Raw genomic sequence first — 18,815 nt, forward strand, 5'->3', positions numbered from 1 at the left:
TACAAGCAAACATACATACAAGCAAACATACGTATATGCAAACATACATACATGCAAACATACATACAAGCAAACATACATACAAGCAAACATACAAGCAAACATACATACAAGCAAACATACATATATGCAAACATACATACATGCAAACATACATGCATGAAAACATATACATACATACATACCTACAAGCAAACATACATACCTACAAGCAAACATACATACAAGCAAACATACATACAAGCAAACATACATACAAGCAAACATACATACAAGCAAACATACATACATGCAAACATACATACATACAAGCATACATACATACAAGCAAACATACATACAAGCAAAAATACATGCACATATACACATACATGCACATATACACATACAAATATGCAAACATACATACAAGCAAACATACATACATACAAGCAAACATACAAGCAAACATACATACAAGCAAACATACATATATGCAAACATGCATACATACATGCAAACATACATACTTGCAAACATACATACATGAAAACATACATACATGCAAACATACATGCACATATACACATACAAACATGACAACATACATACAAGAAAACATATACATACATACATACATACATACATACATACATACATACATACATACAAAAATAAACTCACCTAAGACGTTCCCACGAAGAGCTGAACGGTCCCGTCACTTTTCTTCTCCCATTCACAATAACAGAGCGGTGGGCGCAGATGAAGTAATCACGTGGGCCTGATATGATTACGTCATCTGCGCCACAACGCATTGTTACTATGAATGTGAGCGGCGCCAAGAAGAAGGAAGATGGCAAGTGACGGGACCGTTCAGACGCCGTTAGAACGTCTTAGGTGATTATTATTTTATTTTATATATTTTTAGTTGTTCGCCGGGTGCTGATGCAGCACCGGTGCGGCGGGTACAAAAATGTAGTGACAGGGTTGGGGAGGGAAAAGTGGCTTGCCGAAACGGGGTGAATGTAGTGTAGTGTAGTGTAGTTGACATTCACGGTAAGTTCGTCTCAATCGGGCTTACCATGCCCGCTTGAGACGAACATTCTCCCGATGTTGCTAGAACTACAGTATCTAGCAACATCGGGAGCGCGCACACTGCAGAGCGGAGCGGCTTGATTGACATCGAGCCGCTCACGCCCCTTTTTAGAAAAGATAACCAGCACTTGCTGAGTTATCAAGTGTAAAAAAAAGGCACTTAGGAAATGAATTTTACATTTTTTTTTAACACCAAATGTTTTAAAATTCATTTCCTGCTTAGAATGTATAAAAAAAAAAATTTTAGTCAACTTGGGACAACCCCTTTAAGTGTGACAAATTTAACCATGGTCAAAGATGTAGGAAAGAGCAAAGAAGGATGTGGAAAGTGCGGATGTATACAGCTCACAGTTATGTCGGGGCCAGTCCCAGGCCTGTTTCAAAGCAAGCAGTGTTCTACGGCGTCCTTCTACCTTGGAGGTTCTTGGAGGATTCAATGTCGTCTCGGTTGTTATCTCGGGTGAAAGTAGGAGGGAAGGGAGAGACACTGGGGTGAAGACGTACCAGGGAGACAATACACATATCTGCAGTGAGAACAAAGAGAAATGCATGAGATCAGTGTACTTCAAACAAACTCAGAAATTACTACCAGGGAGAATATTATACCCCGGGGCGGGTGATATTAAAGCAAATGAAAACTGGTAATACAATATTACCCTTTGCAACTCTCTCTAAAAACAGAGGGAGAACTGCAAAAAAGTTACCCCTATCAAAAGAGGAGGTCGGGTCTCAACAGTCGAGGAACCTAGTACAAAAGTACATATAAATACGTACAGGCCGAAAAACAAAAAGGGGGTGAATGAGCCAAGTGTATCCAGGCCAATCGCGCCCTGCCACAATTCACGTTAACGAATTAAAGAGGAGCGATAAAAAAGAACAAAAAATATAATCCTAAGTGCATTTTTAGCCTAGGATAGTGCAACTGGCGAAGGGAGCATCTGGTATAGGTGACCAGAATCCTTCACATATATTACAGAGGTGCCGTGTAACAGCGCAGCGTCCATCAATTCAAATCAGGTCTCGGTGAACTTCGGCTTGACTGTCGTCTTGGGGAGAGCCTCCGCTTGTTTCGGACCGACTGCCAGACTGGAGGTGGAGACGAAACCACAGAGCCCCTTGTAGGTAGCGCCACACAGCCCCTTGTGGGTAGCACCACACAGCCCCTTGTAGGTAGCGCCAGACAGCCCCCTTGTAGGTAGCGCCACACAGCCCCTTGTGGGTAGCACCACATAACGCCTTGTAGGTAGCACCACAAAGCCCTCTTGTGGGTAGCGCAAAACAGCCCCCTTGTAGGTAGCGCCACACAGCCCCCATGTAGATAGTGCCACACAGCCCCCTGTAGAGTGTGCCACACAGCCCCCTATAGGAAGGGCCACACAGCCCCCTGTAGGGAGGGCCACACAGCCCCCTGGTAGGAAGTGTCACAAAGAACCCTGGTAGGGAGTGCCACACAGCCCCCTGGTTGGTAGTGCCCCACAGCCCACAGCCCTCTTGTAGGTAGTGCAAGGACTGCGAAATCACCCTGATAACTGGCGGGCAACAGACATTCAAAAAAGGACGACTGTGCAGAACACAAAACACCCAGCTTTCCCGGATATCAAATAAATGTGTGGAAATAAACAAAGTTATAACTTTTATTTAGTCTGAGTAAAGGATTAATCCTTTTAGCTAGATTAAATAAAAGTTATATCTTAGTTTATTTCCACACATTTATTTGATAGCCGGGAAAGCTGGGTGTTTTGTGTTCTCCTGCACAGTCGTCCTTTTTTGTAGGTAGTGCCACACAGCCCACAGCTCGCCTGTAGATAGCAACCCCCCCACCCCCCCTCCAGTATAGATAGCGCCACTGTAGCTTACTGAAGGAGCGGAATCCCGGTGTGGCCGGGGATTCCGCTCCTGGAGCGCTGCTTGATGTCTCTGTCCATATATGGACAGTGACATCAGGGAAAATTCCTGAGGCGGAATCCCCGTCCACAGCGTTGCAGACTCTATGACCGTCAATTCCACTCCAGGAGAAGCTCCTGTCGTCTGTATCCATGACATCATTGGCTTCTCCTGGAGTGGAATCCCCGGTCATAGAGTCTGCAACGCTGTGACCGGGGATTCCGCTTCAGGAATTTCCCCTGATGTCACTGTCCATATATGGACAGAAACATCAAGCAGCGCTCCAGGAGCGGAATCCCCGGCCACACCGGGATTCCGCTCCTTCAGGGAGCCACAGTGGCGCTAGTAGACAGCAGAGCAGGGAGATACCTCCCTGCTCTGCTATAGTGCCGTCGCTACCGCTATAGCAGTCACAGCAGCTGCTAGCGGTGCCACCGCCCTCATGTCCAGTGTCACCGCTAGCAGCCGCTATGGCTGCTACAGCGGTAGCGACGGCCACTAAGTGAAGAAGCGCCCGGGCGGAAAGGCGACTGCAGTTAGTGTATGTATCCCCGCTGGTAGTTGCAACGGCGCGGGGATACACACATCCGCTGTCGCCCCTCTTGCCTTGTGGCGGCTGGTGCCCTGTGCGACCGCACTGGTCGAACATAGCTAAGGCCGGCCATGACCACAGATAACACACAGTGATAACTCTCTGAGTACACAGTACTACAGCCTTCACCCATTCACTTGAATACTGAGGAACGTAGAGCATGCTGCCAGTGGCATTGTCATAGGCGTCGAAACGGTCGCAATTGCGTGACCGGGCCCTGAAAACAGGGGGGCCTATAGCCGCAGTTATCGTAGTAACTGGGGCCTATGTAATAAACGACAGGGGCCCCTGTTACTACAGTATACTTACCCTGCTCACTCCTGAGTCAGGACCCGCACTGTGTCCAGAACCGAAGAGGGACCGTTTCAGGAGCTAAGAGGGTAAGTATAAGAATACTGTCTGCTGGGTCCTGTATCTAAGCCCATCATGTGTGATACTGTCTGCTGGGTCCTGTATCTAATCCTATCATGTGTGATACTGTCTGCTGGGCCTTGTATCTAAGCCTATCATTGTGATACTGTCTGCTGGAGCCTGTATCTAAGCCCAGCATGTGTGATACTGTCTGCTGGGCCACTGTATCTAATCCTATCATGTGTGATACTGTCTGCTCAGCCACTGTATCTAATCCTAACATGTGTGATACTGTCTGCTGGAGCCTGTATCTAAGCCTATCATTGTGATACTGTCTGCTGAAGCCTGTATCTAAAACTATCATGTGTGATACTGTCTGCTGGAGCCTGTATCTAAGCCTATCATTGTGATACTGTCTGCTGGAGCCTGTATCTAAGCCTATCATTGTGATAATGTCTGCTGGAGCCTGTATCTAAGCCTATCTTGTGTGATACTGTCTGCTGGAGCCTGTATCTAAGCCTATCATTGTGATACTGTCTGCTGGAGCCTGTATCTAAGCCTATCATTGTGATACTGTCTGCTGGAGCCTGTATCTAAGCCTATCATTGTGATACTGTCTGCTGGAGCCTGTATCTAAGCCTATCATTGTGATACTGTCTGCTGGAGCCTGTATCTAAGCCCATCATGTGTGATGCCACGTGAGATTTTTCCGGTGTATGTGTCAAATGGAGACTGAAATCGTGAGGTGGACATTGGCTAAAAATGTGAGTATTCAACCAGGCGCAAAGGACGTCTGTCCAACTGATGCAGTAGAACGGTTGTGGTTAGGAGAGAAGCACGAAGACAGCGGGAGGAACCTGACATATTACCAGCAACTCTTCATACTGATGATATAATCAGAAAAATAAAAAAAATTAAAATTAAAATGATCCCACGACGAGGATGGGATTCGAACCCACGCGTGCAGAGCACAATGGATTAGCAGTCCATCGCCTTAACCACTCGGCCACCTCGTCTCCATATAAGGTAAGCCTCGCTTCCTGCCCTGATGTCATTAGTGATACGCGGGTCTATAATCTGATCGTACACAGTCTGCGTCTACGACAAGATGGCGGCAGGACGAATTCGGTATAACGCAGAACATTAAATAGAACGCCATTTTGGTTTTCTTAGGGGGCAATGCAATGTTATCCACGGCCATCTTTAAAGATGGCGAACTTGTGAAGGGGGCGTGTTTATTTAAATAGACAGTATGTCGTCCAATCATTTAACAAGTATAGAGTCTATGCTAATGAGCAGGTCGGGACGAAAATCACTAAACAATGATAGAGTATAGTTAAATATTCTTCCTTTCAATCAACGTAATTAGCGCCAATGCAATGCGATCATAACACGACGGTAATTAGCATGTGTATGTCAATAGTTATTTTCCGCTCTCCCTGAGCTAATGAGGGTGAGGTCGCGGTGTGGCCGCCGGTGGTGACCATCAATCGGTATCGTCAGTGAGGTCAATCCTTACCTGTTCCTCCTCTGGGAGAAACAGACATGATGAATGGAGGAGGCTGAGTGTCTGATTACACAAAACTCCCGCCCGCCCCTGACTGACAACTCAGGGTGTGTGGCATTCTGATGCTCGATCTACTGACGATCAAAGTTTGTAAAAAAAATAAGATAAATAAAGCTTGATATTTTTCAATAAGTCTGACGTAAGAACAATGCATGATGGGATATATAGTTAGTAGTGCTATATTTGAGCAGCGTTTAATTTAACGGTCTGCTCAGTCGCAGCGCTGACATTTCAGAATCCATCATCGAGTGGATACGTAAACGCCGCACGACTCGCCCTCCCTCTCGTCTCGCAACCTCCATTTCATTTAGTAACAAAATGGCGGCCAGCCTATAACAACAGCGGCATCACAGCCCTGACAACCAAGCACGAAAGAAGATGCGTCTCCCAATCCTCACTCCCCTTTCACACGGCAAAATACTACCAGCCAATCAGATGTCTTGACGTCACGTCCAATAAGGCTCTGAGAAATTAAGAAGTCGGCTTTTAAACTGACGTCAACCAATCCGAGGGATCCTTTCTGGCCAATCAGCATCGGGAAGACGGGTCAGGTGACCGGCCGGAGGCAGTGGCGGTTTGGATTTGAATTGAGAGGGAGAGTTTATTCTGCGAGTGGAGACTGAAGTGAGCGGGACTGCGGAGGACAGGTAACCGGGCGGGACGCGCGCTGTTCGCTGGCGTAGTGGAGGATTGTAGTGACTATGGCTGCTCTCCGGGGCTGAAGATAATGTTCTCCTGAATGTGTCCGTGAGAGCCCCACGTAGGGCGCTATGGTGATGACTATGGCCGCCGGCCTCTTCACCGTTTGCTGTACGGACTGTATGATCACGTGATCCCTTTAGTCGTCGCGATGTGTTGGATGCGGGTTCATGTTTGCGCTGTGGAATGTCATTGTCGCCTTATTTGCGCAGCCCCGATTCCTGCTATGACTGTCGCCCCGTAGATGCGTCGCTGGCCACATAGATTGTAAGCTTTTATGTCCAGGCGCCTATTTAAAGGGCTACTCCCATCTTAGACGTTCGGGATATCCACCGCTCTAGTCACGGGTTACAACTGACTGCTCCCGAACGGCCGGGATCGGAGAAGACTTTCATTCTGGGTGATTTAAATATCGCGGTCAATAGCAGCTTTACGAGGGGACCTCTCTGTCACCCCTTTGGCTGCACTGGCATCGCAGGGAGCTGATTGATGTTCTGGCAGCCCCAAGTCCGCCATCTTTGTGCTCCTATTAAACCTTACCCGGGGTTTGTCTGGCTCTTGTTTTTTTTTATAGATGGCCTACCTTTAGGATCGGTCATTAATATCCGATCTGCAGGCACCCTTACCAATCCCTTACCAATCCCTTAGGCCTCATGCACACGACCGTAAAAACTCCCGTTATTACGGGTCGTAATTACGACCCGTAATAACGGGCTCATAGACTTCTATTGGCGACGGGTGACTTCCCGTTTTCTCACGGGAAGGTGCCCGTGCCGTTGAAAAAGATAGAACATGTCCTATTTCATGCCGTAATAACGGCACGGACAGTCCATAGAAGTCTATGGAGCTCTCGTAATGACGGGTGGCTACATGTGTGCACCCGTCATTACGGCAGCGTTGCTAAGCGACGTCAGTAAATAGTCACTGTCCAGGGAGCTGAAAGAGTTAACTGATCGACAGTGACTACCGATCAGTATAAACCTGTAAAAAATAAAAGACGTTCATACTTACCGACAACTTCCTGCTTCCTCCAGTCCGGTCTCCCGCCCGTTGCCTTGGTGACGCGTCCCTCTCGACATCCGGCCCGACGTCCTGGATGACGTTTCAGGCCATGTGACCGCTGCAGCCAATCACAGGTCAATCACAGGCTGCAGCGGTCACATGGACTGCCGCGTCATCCAGGGATGTCGGGCTGGATGTGAAGAGAGGGACGCGTCACCAAGACAACGGCCGGGTAAGTATGAATTTCTTTAACTTTTATTACAGAAAAGGCTGTCCGTTCTCTCTATTCTGCACTGATAGAGAGAAGGGGCTGCCGATTACTGCAGTGTAATTTTGCCGCCAAAAACGTGCCCGTAAATACGGGTGGAATACGTGTGACACCGGACCCGTATTTACGGGTGGGAAAAAATACGGTCGTGTGCATGAGGCCTTACCAATTGGCTGGGTGAAGAGGCCGTGGTGTGTGTCCGGCGCGGTGCCGTACTCCTCCGTGGCCGCGGTGTCTGGGATTGCAGCTCTCTACCATTGACTTGAAGTCCATGTACAGCGTTGTGCCTGACAAGTCAGATGATTGGCGGGGGTCCCGGATGTCGGACCCCCACTGATCTGATATTGATGACGTATAGTAAGGATAGGCCGTCGATTTAAAAAAAAAAAAAAATCCAGAATTGCAGCACTGGCTTTTGGAAGGGGGGGGGGAGAAATGGCTGCAATGGGAAGGGGTTAACTCTGTTGCGGTCCCTGGGGTTAACTCTGTTGCGGTCCCTGGGGTTAACTCTGTTGCGGTCCCTGGGGTTAACTCTGTTGCGGTCCCTGTTCCGGGATCCCCGGCTTTCTCCTCTGTTGTATGACGTTATATTGATTGTCCTTCTGTCTTTTACAGGATGTCGTCCAAGGAGAACCTCAACCCTTACTCCAGGGTGGGTATCGTGGGGAGGCATTACCGTTTCTTGTCTTCTGATCACGTGACATTCGCCCGTGTCTTGATCCTTCCTATTAACCCCCCCCCCCCCCCCTGTCTCTTTTTTTTCTACAGTTTGCCACCCCGACAAGTGCTTCGGGGCCCCAGCGTGTTATGAGGAAGGAGGCCTGCTCTGCAACCTCCAGCTCAGGTGTGTATGAGGCCAGAGCTGCCGTTTTGAGGCTACGGGACCCCCTGTGGTCACCGGCCCGGCATAAAACGACTCATCCCTGCGCGCTCGTCCTGCCTGTCTGAGGGGTTGGGGTTCTATCAAAGCGTAACGAAAAGTTCTGCTACTTTCTAATCTACTTTGTTTCAAGATCTCTGCTTACTGTCAGTGAATAGGAACACATTAGCAGCACAAATGTCTAGACTGGATAAAATTGTAGCAAATTCTGTGAGTAGAACAGTTTTTCTTTAAAGAGGCTCTGTCACCAGATTTTGCAACCCCTATCTGCTATTGCAGCAGATCGGCGCTGCAATGTAGATTACAGTAACGTTTTTATTTTTAAAAAACAAGCATTTTTAGCCAAGTTATGACCATTTTTGTATTTATGCAAATGAGGCTTGCAAAAGTACAACTGGGCGTGTTTAAAAGTAAAAGTCCAAGTGGGCGTGTATTATGTGTGTACATCGGGGCGTTTTTACTACTTTTACTAGCTGGGCGCTCTGATGAGAAGTATCATCCACTTCTCTTCACAACGCCCAGCTTCTGGCAGTGCAGACACAGAGCGTGTTCTCCAGAGATCACGCTGTGACGTCACTCACAGGTCCTGCATCGTGTCGGCACCAGAGGCTACAGATGATTCTGCAGCAGCATCAGCGTTTGCAGGTAAGTCCATGTAGCTACTTACCTGCAAACGCTGATGCTGCTGCAGAATCAACTGTAGCCTCTGGTGCCGATGTGTCCTCGCTCGTCTGACACGATGCAGGACCTGTGAGTGACGTCAGAGCGTGATCTGTCAGAAGCTGGGCGTTCTGAAGAGAAGTGGATGATACTTCTATACACAACGCCCAGCTAGTAAAAGTAGTAAACACGCCCCGATGTACGCACATAATACACGCCCAGTTGGACTTTTACTTTAAACACGCCCACTTGGACTTTTGCAAGCCTCATTTGCATAACTACAAAAATGGTCATAACTTGGCCAAAAATGCTTGTTTTTTAAAAATAAAAACGTTACTGTAATCTACATTGCAGCGCCGATCTGCTGCAATAGCAGATAGGGGCTGCAAAATCTGGTGACAGAGCCTCTTTAAGTTGGGGGTACACCTGCTACCCCTGCCACCGATATACTCAGTATGCAGACTATTACTGATCCTGTTGGGGGGGGGGGAGGTCTGGTTACCCTCTCTGCTTGCAGTCACCTAATACACCAGTAGAGGATGCTTGCTCACAGGACCCCTGCAAGTCCTGCCCGGGAGGTGGTCTATAGGGATGTGACCTGTTCCATTAAAGGGGAATTCTGACCGTCCACATGAGGCATTCATGTCTGATAGGTGAGGGTCCCCCCTCTGGAGAAGTGGGGTCCAGACACTCAATGTTATGGTGTCCGTAATAGATCCTGTTCTCTCTTGTGCAGTGACGGCGGGCCGCGTGGCGCTGACTGATAACCCGGCAATGGACTGGTAAGTGGCACAACCATAGATTACATGTGAGTCCTTATCTGCTTTGTGGGGCGGGGGGGGGGGGGGGGATGGGGCATCTATTAGCTAGACTGGACAAGATTGTATTGGACCATGGGGGAGGGGTTTTTACATACGAGAGACCTGTAAAGTCGTCTTCACTCAAGCTTATTGTTCTGTTTTGGCTCTAATATTTGTCAGAACCAAAGTTAATTCTTTTGTGGGGTTCTGCTGTTGAGCCCCCACATTTGGTAGAGTAATGAATATGCTGACGTTTCCCTGCAGAAATGGATATGGGGTCCTCATTATATTCAATGGATACCGAACGTCCTCTAGGAATGGGCTGTACTTGGCAAATGGAAGGGTCCCCACTGTTTGAGAAGGGGGTTGTCTATAGTCCGCTGCCCCCCCCCCCCCCCCCCCACTTCTTGCTTTGTGACTTATTCACTAATTACAATTGGTCACACAACGCGATGAACACAATTACGCTTGTTGTTGAAGTGCGCACCCCTCCCCCGACCTGAAGATCTAACATCAGACCTGTCCGGTATAAGGGGGCCGCATTGTGTCCTGCAGGTTACGTCTTGTGTGGGCTCCTCTTACCTGGATATTCTCTTCAGAAAAATAATCCTGGCTTTTCGCGGCTTTATTAATCAGATTTTTGGAGAATGTCTTAAACCTTCTTGTAAATGACGTTTTCATGTCGTGCGCCGGCCACTGTTTCATCCACACCTTTCTTGTCTGACAGCCCCAAGAGAAAATTCACCATCGGGGACTTTGACATCGGGCGTCCTCTCGGTAAAGGGAAGTTCGGCAATGTCTACCTGGCCCGGGACAAACAGAACAAGTTCATCATGGCCCTGAAAGTCCTGTTCAAGTCCCAGCTGGAGAAGGAAAGCGTGGAGCACCAGCTCAGGAGGGAGATCGAGATCCAGTCTCACCTGCGGTAGGTGCCTCCTGTGGTCGGACGCTGTAGTGCAGCCATGACTGATCAAACTGATTCGTCATGATCCGTTATGGCCGATCCATTTTAAGTTAATGGAGAGGAAAATATGGATCGGGTATCTGTTTTTTTGGGGGGGTACAATACTGGAGCATGTTACGCTGTTCTGATCGTCATGAAGCCTGATGGGGGGGGGGGGGGCAGAGGTGTGAACATAGCCTGAGAAATCCATTGTGTTGAGGCCTGCAGTGACAGTTGGCCCTTGTTTTATTTCAGATGTCTGATTGGGAGAGCGGTGGTGTTGGACCCTTTAAGGGTAGTCCCATATTAGCAATCTATGGCTTATCTATAGGCTGTTATAAATGTTTGATTGTGGGTCCCAGCTCCGGGGCCCGCACCTTTTTCGAGATCGGGGACCCCGCCTGGGTTGATGACTGCCGGCTGCCGCATTCAGACGAGGAATCGGTGCAGAGGCGCTCTGGGTTCTTTAGATTCTTCCCTCAACTCCCATAAAAGTGGACGTCCGTTACAGAAACGGCGAGCAATGCTTTTTCTGTAATTTGGACTTCCGTAAAAAGGAGTTCCAGCCGCCTTGTCACTGAGTCTTCACCCGAATGTGGCGACCAGTTGAGAAACCCCAATCTCTAGATAGACGCAGGTCCCTGCTCCGGGACTCACACGATCAGACGTTTCTGGCGTTTTCTATAAATGTCAGGTGGGAATACTCCTATTTATATAATTATTTTTTTTTCCTGCCACAGACACCCGAACATCCTGCGCATGTACAACTACTTCCATGATCGCAAGCGCATTTACTTGATGCTGGAATTTGCCCCCCGGGGGGAACTGTACAAGGAGCTACAGAAATTTGGCCGATTTGATGAACAGAGAAGCGCCACGGTAAGTGTTTCACCAGGGGAGAGAAACTGGTGCCGCCGGGACCAGGACTCTGCAGGTTACAGCACCTGTGTTACCAGTGCCAGTCTGGAAGCCCAAACCGCACATGCCATACGTCATTAAAGGGGTTTTCCAGAGTATGGCATCAATGATCGATCTTTAGAATGTGATCGCTGGGAGTCGCACACTGATGGCCGATCAGACCGAAGGGTTACAGCGCTCCGTCACTCGACCGTGCTGTACTAAAGCTGCGCTGCTGTGCCTTCGGTCTGATCAGGTTGGGGGTGGTGTAGACCATTAATATGTTATCCTGCAAGCCCCTTTAAAGGCGTTATCTGGGCACAGCTGATGGGTGCGAGGTCTGGGTGTCAGACCCCCACCGATTATGTACTGATGACCTATCCTGTGGAAAAAACCACCCCGTGCCTGGACTACCCCTTTCCATAATGGTGGCCGGCCCTCCCTCCCGTCCAGTAGCGGTCACCGTGGCTTGTTTCTCTGACACTTCATACTACAAATGTTTGATCACAAACTAGAAGCATCTGCCCCCTAGAAGCGAGTCACCTGGTTATCTGAGCCGTGTCATTGAGGTCTTGTTCTGGTATCTGATGACGAGTTGTGGTGCCATCGTTGTACAGATTATAGGAAGTTGTTCGCTGCCTTTCCCCGTCCTTATTTATTTTTATTTTTTTATAATTCTTTTGCCTTCACATTATAAACTACAGTCCTGGACGAAATTGTTAGAATCTTTAAACCCACAATGGTCCCTAAAATAACTCGAAACTGACAAGTAATAATACATTATAAGTGCCCTGTCACCTACATAAGGAGATCGGCGCTGTAATGTAGGTGACACTAATGCTTTTTATTTAATAAAACGATCTATTTTTACCACTTAGCGTTTTTAGATTTATGCTAATGAGTTTCTTAATGCCCAAGTGGGCGTGTTTTTACTTTAGACCAAGTGGGCGTTGTACAGAGGAGTGTATGACGCTGACCAATCGGCATCATGCACTCCTCTCCATTCATTTACACTGCACATAGGGATCCTGCTAGATCCTTATGTGCTGTCTTATACTGACATTAACAATACTGAAGTGTTTAGACAGTGAATAGACGTTCCACGGGATGTCTATTCACAATCGCGGCACTTCGTTACCGTTTCTATGGTAGTTGCAGCAAAGGAAGCGTAATCTCGCTGTAACCTGTCATTTACAGCGAGATCTCGCGAGATCACGCTTCCTCTGCTGTAACTACCACAGACAGAGTAACGAAGTGCAGGGATGGTGAATAGACATCCCGTGGAACGTCTATTCACTGTCTAAACACTTCAGTATTGTTAATGTGTTCGTATAAGACAGCACATAAGGATCTAGCAGGATCCCTATGCGCTGTGTAAATGAATGGAGAGGAGTGCATGACTCTGATTGGTCAGCGTCATACACTCCTCTGTACAACGCCCACTTGGTCTAAAGTAAAAATACACCCACTTGGGCATTGAGCAACTCATTCGCATAAACCTAAAATCGCTAATAAAGTGGTAAAAATAGATTGTTTTATTATATAAAAAGCTCTGCTGTCACCTATATTACAGCGCCGATCTCCTTATATAGGAGACAGGGCACTTATAATGTGGGGACAGCCTCTAAGGCCTCATGCACACGACCGTGTTTTTGCGTCCGCAATTCCCCCGAAAATCCACGGGAGAATTGCGGCCCCATTCTTTTCTATGGGGCCGTGCACACGACCGTAGTTTTTGCGGTCCGTGCACGGCCCGGGAGCCCGGACCGCAGAAAGAACGGGCATGTCTTATTACGGCCCGGTTCTGCGGTCCGGGCTCATTGAAAACAATGGCCGCGGCCATGTGCATGTGCGGGCGGCCTGCGGCTGACAGTCCGCAGCCGTGCACACGGCTACGGTCGTGTGCATGAGGCCTTAATGTAAATCAGACATTGCTTATGGATTGTGGTCCAACAGAAGAAAAAAACAAACCATGAAACTGGCCTGGACAACCTTTTGAGGTAATCGCTGCAAACAAACTATTTGTGTAACTCTCAATGGGACTTCTGCCCCTGTCCGCAGGTATTTTGGGCCAGTCCTCGTGAGGACGCTGCTCCGCGGTCTCCGGTGAGAAGGAGTCTTCTCCGGAGGGCAGGTTTCAGCTCCTTCCACAGATGTTCTATAGGATTTAGATCGGGGCTCATAGAAGCCACTTTTAGCTGTGTTTTGGGTCATTATTCTGTTGGGTGACCTGCGGCTGAGACCGATCTTCCTGACACTGAGCAGCACGTCTCGCTCCAGAATGCCAAAACATAACCGAGATGGATAATTTGAATGGTAACCAAAGAGCCCAGAACAACTACCAAAGAAATTGGAGGAACTCCATGGTCAAGGTAAATCGGTGTCAGATCGCACCATCCGTCGCGGTCTCTGCCAAAGTGGACTTAATGGAAGACGACCCAGGGGAGAGCACTGCCGAAAGCAAAGCATAAAAAAGAGACTGGAATTTGCCAAAATGTATATTGACGAGCCACAAAGCTGCTGGGAGAATGTCTTTTGGCAGATGAGACAAAACTGGAGCTTTTTGGCTGGTCCCGTCAGCTCTGTGTTCCCAGACACAAAAATGAAGCCTACAAAGAAAAGTTTGTACCTACTGTGAGACATGGAGGGGGCTCGGGCATGTGTGGGGGCTGCTTTGCTGCATCTGGCACAGGGGGTCTTGGATCTGTGCAGGGTAAAATGATATCAAGACTATCAAGGCATTCTGGAGCGAGACGAGCTGCTCAGTGTCAGGAAACTTGGACTCAGCCGCAGGTCACGGGTCCTCCAACAGGATAATGACCCAAAATACACAGGTAAAAACATCCAAGAAGAGCGAAGCATGGGAAGTGGCTTCTCTGAGCCCTGATCTAAATCCTATAGAACATCTGCAGAAGGAGCTGAAACCTGCAGTCTGGAGAAGACTCCTTCTCACCGGAGACCGCGGAGCAGCGTCCTCACGAGGACTGGCCCAAAATACCTGCGGACAGGGGCAGAAGTCCCATTGAGGGTTACACAAATTGCTTGTCTGCAGCGATTGCCTCAAAAGGTTGTGCGGCAAAATTTTAAGTTAAGGGACCATCATTATTGTCCAGGCCAGTTTCATTATTTTTGTGTTGAACCACAATTCAAAAGCCATGTCTGATTTGCATTAGTTGATCTTCAGTGACCATTGTGGGTTTTATTTTTTTTAGTTGTGTGTAACGGGAGGATACCAACAATTTTGTCCAACTCTGTGTGTGTGTATATATAGACAGCAGTGTATAATCGTCAATCGCTAAGGCTCAGAACATTTGATTATTGGATGATCTTTCTGTAACCGGTTCCCTCCACAGTTCATTGAGGAGCTGGCGGACGCCCTCCACTACTGCCACGAGAGGAAGGTTATCCACCGAGACATCAAGCCCGAGAACCTGCTGATGGGATATAAAGGGGAGCTGAAGATTGCGGACTTTGGCTGGTCTGTCCATGCCCCGTCCCTCAGGTATGTGCAGCTGATGGGTGAGGATGGTTGGCCCCCTCGTGTACCAGTACTGATGCCATGTGTTTGTGGGTTCTAGGCGTCGGACAATGTGCGGGACCCTGGACTACCTGCCTCCAGAGATGATCGAGGGGAAGACCCATGATGAGAAGGTGGATCTATGGTGCGCAGGGGTCCTCTGTTACGAGTTCCTCGTGGGCGTGCCACCTTTTGAAAGCCCGTCCCACACGGAGACCCACCGCAGGATAGTGAAGGTATTTTTTTACTTCTATTCCCCGGCATATATTTGAATGTCGTCGTCTGTATTCAAGGTGGTGATTAATTCAATTCTTCTTTCAGGTCGATCTTCAGTTCCCATCCTTCATGTCAGAAGGATCCAAAGATCTCATTTGCAAACTGTTGCGTTACGTTCCAGCGCAGCGCCTCCCACTCAAGAGTGTTATGGAGCACCCATGGGTGAAAGCCAACTCTCGCCGCATCTTGCCTCCTGCCTACAGCTCCAGCCTCAAGTAGTCACAAGTCTGGCCTCCGTCTACAGCAACTTATTGAAGAGTATTTCCTCCTAAAATACCTAGTCTTCTATCAAAGCAAAATATTCAATTCTGGCAGTACTGGGTGGCAACCACTAGGGCCGCTGTCGCATCTGGACACTTCACATAGACTCCTGCAAAGTAAACTCCACCTAGTTGTGCCGCGGTTGTGGAGCTGCAGCGTATCAGGTCGGGGTTGTCACTCTGCCTTCTCAGACTCTTAAATAACAAGCCCTATGGGAGCTGTGACGGCAGCCATATTGGTTGTCACCCGACTTTCCCAGAAGGGCTTGGAAGTTGAATATTTGGCGGTTTCACGGATGACACCGGGTCTTTACTGGTCTGGTCTTGGTTTCGGGGGTGGATACTCCTTACTGTATGGTTTCCGGTGGTGGACTGACACAATTAGTGTGGGTGTTGTATGTGATGTATGAGCGGTTGTCTGTAGCACCTGAGTCTCCGCCTGGAGAGGCATGCTGGGAGTTGTAGTACAGCTGCAAAGGTGGGGGTGTAAATTTGCCGTATTAGATAAATGTCTCGTTTCTATTGGGCTGTCTATTTATACAAAGTCTCTCTCTTTATCCAGCCTTCTCTACTTGATGTCCACTCGTGTTTAGTGTGATACAGTTTTTGTTCTTTTTACAGTCACTTATATTTTGTTTTGTTTTTGTAAATAAATTGTATATTTTTTAAAATGTTTGGTTTTCTGCATCTTCATTCAAAATGAAATCCTGGACGGCGCTTAATTTGTGGAAGTTTCATCTTACAGCAGGTCGATGATCCAAATTATACAAGACCCATGTAGATAAGCAGCGGGTGTCCCGTCCAATAGAGCGGCAGAGAAGTTACCAGATCTCCATTTTCTATACGTTTCATAAAAGTGAGGTGTTTTTTTTGGGGGGGTTTGGAAAACTTCCTGTTTTGGAATGTAATGTACATCTATGCACTGATGGCGACTAGACCTGTTTTTATTGTAGACCCTAGGGCTCACCCAGAGATATTCTAGATGACAAAAGTAATGAATTTAGGCATTTCATCCACTGCAACAGGAGCATAAAATCAAGCACACAGTCATGTAACCTCAATAGACAAATCTTGCTAGTCGTATGGGTCATCCTGACGGGCTCAGTGACTTTACGTGTGGTACTGTCATAGGACGCCATCTTTACCACAAGTCAGTTTCTGATCTACCCGGTCACCTGTAAGGCTGTGATCACCGCTGCCGCCATCACCCACCAGATGCCAAGGTACTTTTTTTTTTTTTTTATTTGAACGTGCTGGGCTGACCTGCATATCTTGTTATTAGCAGTATGGAATTATGTAGTTGCTATGCTATTCCATACATAAGTATATAGAACAGGGGTGGGCAAACTTTTTGACTCGCGGGCCACAATGGGTTCTAAAATTTGACAGAGGGGCCGGGCCAGGAGCATTTGGAGGGAGTGTTTGGGCCGGATATACTAAAGCATTAAATGTAGTGTGTGCAAACCTCATAGCACAGTAAGAACACTACAACCCAATTTATTAACTGTCTTTCAAATGTGAAAAATAGCCCTTATCAGTTAATAAATTTGTCTCAAGGAATATGCAAGATATGGCATTTACATACTATTTCGCAGATACTGGGAGGAGGAAATGTAAATAGATTAAAATAACATACGCACTGTGATTTATCAAGAAAAAAGTTCTGTTGACTCTGTAAATGAGCTGCCAACCTCTGAGCAGTGGCCGCCCGTTCTTGTGTTGACTGCTTGCTAGCATAGTTTGCATGCTTCGTGGCAAAGTGACGGCTGATATTGTACTCTTTGAAAACCGAAGGGCTTAATGGTGACGTGAAACGAAGTGAAAATTAAAGTGAAATAAAGAGAAATACGCGCCACATTAACCCCTTAATGACCGGGCCATTTTGCACGTTAATGACCAAGGATTATTTTTCGTTTTTTCACGGTCGCATTCCAAGAGTCGTAACTTTTTTTTTATTCCGTCGACATAGCCGTATAAGGGCTTGTTTTTTCCGGGACGAGTTGTATTTTGTAATTGTACCATTTTTAGATGCTTATAATATATTGATTAACTTTTATTAACTTTATTTTAGGAGAGAATTGAAAATAAGCCGCTATTCCAGCATTAATTTTCACGTTATAAATTTACGCCGTTTACTATGCAGCGTAAATAACATGTTCACTTTATTCTATGGGTCGGCACGATTACAGGGATACCAAATGTGTAAAGGTTTTATATCTTTTTTCTACGTTTGCACAATAAAAACACTTTTAGAAAAAAATTACTTGTTTTTCCATCGCCGCGTTCCAAGAGGCGTAATTTTTTTATTTTTCCGTCGATGTGGCCGTACGTGGGATTGATTTTTGCGGGACAATGTGTAGTTTTCATTAGTACTATTTTGGGGTACATAGGACTTCTAGATTAACTTTTATTTTATTTTTTATGGGGGGAATGGGAGAAAAGAGAGAATTTTGCCGTTGTTTTTTGCGTTTTCTTTGGACGCCGTTCATCCGGCGGTTTAATTAATGTGTTCATTTTATTGGTCAAGTTGTTACGATCGCGGGGATACCATATATGTGTATGTGTGATTTGTTTTGACCGTTTTATTAAATAAAACCACTTTTTGGGGCAAAAAAGTAGTTTTATTTGACTTTGACTGTAATTTTTTTTTTTTTTTTCACAAACTTTATTTAACGGTTTTACTTTTTTTTTTTCCCCACCAGGGGACTTCACTATGCGATGTGCCGATCGCATATATAATGCTTTGGTATACTTCGTATACCAAAGCATTATTGCCTGTCAGTGTAAAACTGACAGGCAATCTATTAGGTCATACCTCCGGCATCACCTAACAGGCAGATGCTGAAGACAGACCTGGGGGTCTTTGTTAGACCCCCGGCTGTCATGGAAACCCGACGGCGACCCGCGATTTGTTTGCGGGGGCGCCGATCGGGAGACAGGGAGTTCCCCCCTCTGTCAAACACATTAAATGCCGCTGTCACTGTTGACAGCGGCATTTAATGGGTTAAACTGCCGGAATCGGCGCGTGCTTCGATTCCGGCAGTTGCAGCAGGAGCCAGGCTGTGTATAACAGCCGTGCTCCTGCCGCTGATCGCGTGGGTAAACTGTCAGTACCCGCGCGATCACAGGACGGATATATCCGTCC

At 47.3% G+C, this 18,815-nt stretch overlaps 1 protein-coding gene and 2 non-coding genes across 3 annotated transcripts; 2 read left to right on the top strand and 1 right to left on the bottom strand.

Annotated features, from left to right (window-relative positions):
* Nucleotides 1-4,835: 4,835 nt before the first annotated feature.
* On the bottom strand, nucleotides 4,836-4,917 carry TRNAS-GCU (transfer RNA serine (anticodon GCU)). The gene has a single exon. It is a non-coding gene; the product is annotated as a tRNA-Ser (tRNA).
* Nucleotides 4,918-5,397: 480 nt separating this feature from the next.
* Nucleotides 5,398-5,532, top strand: LOC142751351 (U8 small nucleolar RNA). The gene has a single exon (XR_012882898.1). It is a non-coding gene; the product is annotated as a U8 small nucleolar RNA (small nucleolar RNA).
* A 160-nt stretch (nucleotides 5,533-5,692) lies between these two features.
* On the top strand, nucleotides 5,693-16,341 carry AURKB (aurora kinase B). Its single transcript, XM_075859223.1, has 9 exons — nucleotides 5,693-6,115; nucleotides 8,053-8,089; nucleotides 8,206-8,281; nucleotides 9,714-9,759; nucleotides 10,505-10,702; nucleotides 11,461-11,599; nucleotides 14,971-15,119; nucleotides 15,196-15,370; nucleotides 15,456-16,341. The coding sequence occupies exons 2-9, from the start codon at nucleotides 8,054-8,056 to the stop codon at nucleotides 15,627-15,629; spliced, it is 993 nt and encodes a 330-aa protein (XP_075715338.1). The 5' UTR covers nucleotides 5,693-6,115; nucleotide 8,053; the 3' UTR covers nucleotides 15,630-16,341.
* The last annotated feature ends 2,474 nt before the right edge of the window (nucleotides 16,342-18,815 follow it).

Source organism: Rhinoderma darwinii, chromosome 3 (genome assembly GCF_050947455.1).
Source record: "Rhinoderma darwinii isolate aRhiDar2 chromosome 3, aRhiDar2.hap1, whole genome shotgun sequence".
In the NCBI taxonomy this organism is placed as follows: Eukaryota; Metazoa; Chordata; class Amphibia; order Anura; family Rhinodermatidae; genus Rhinoderma; species Rhinoderma darwinii.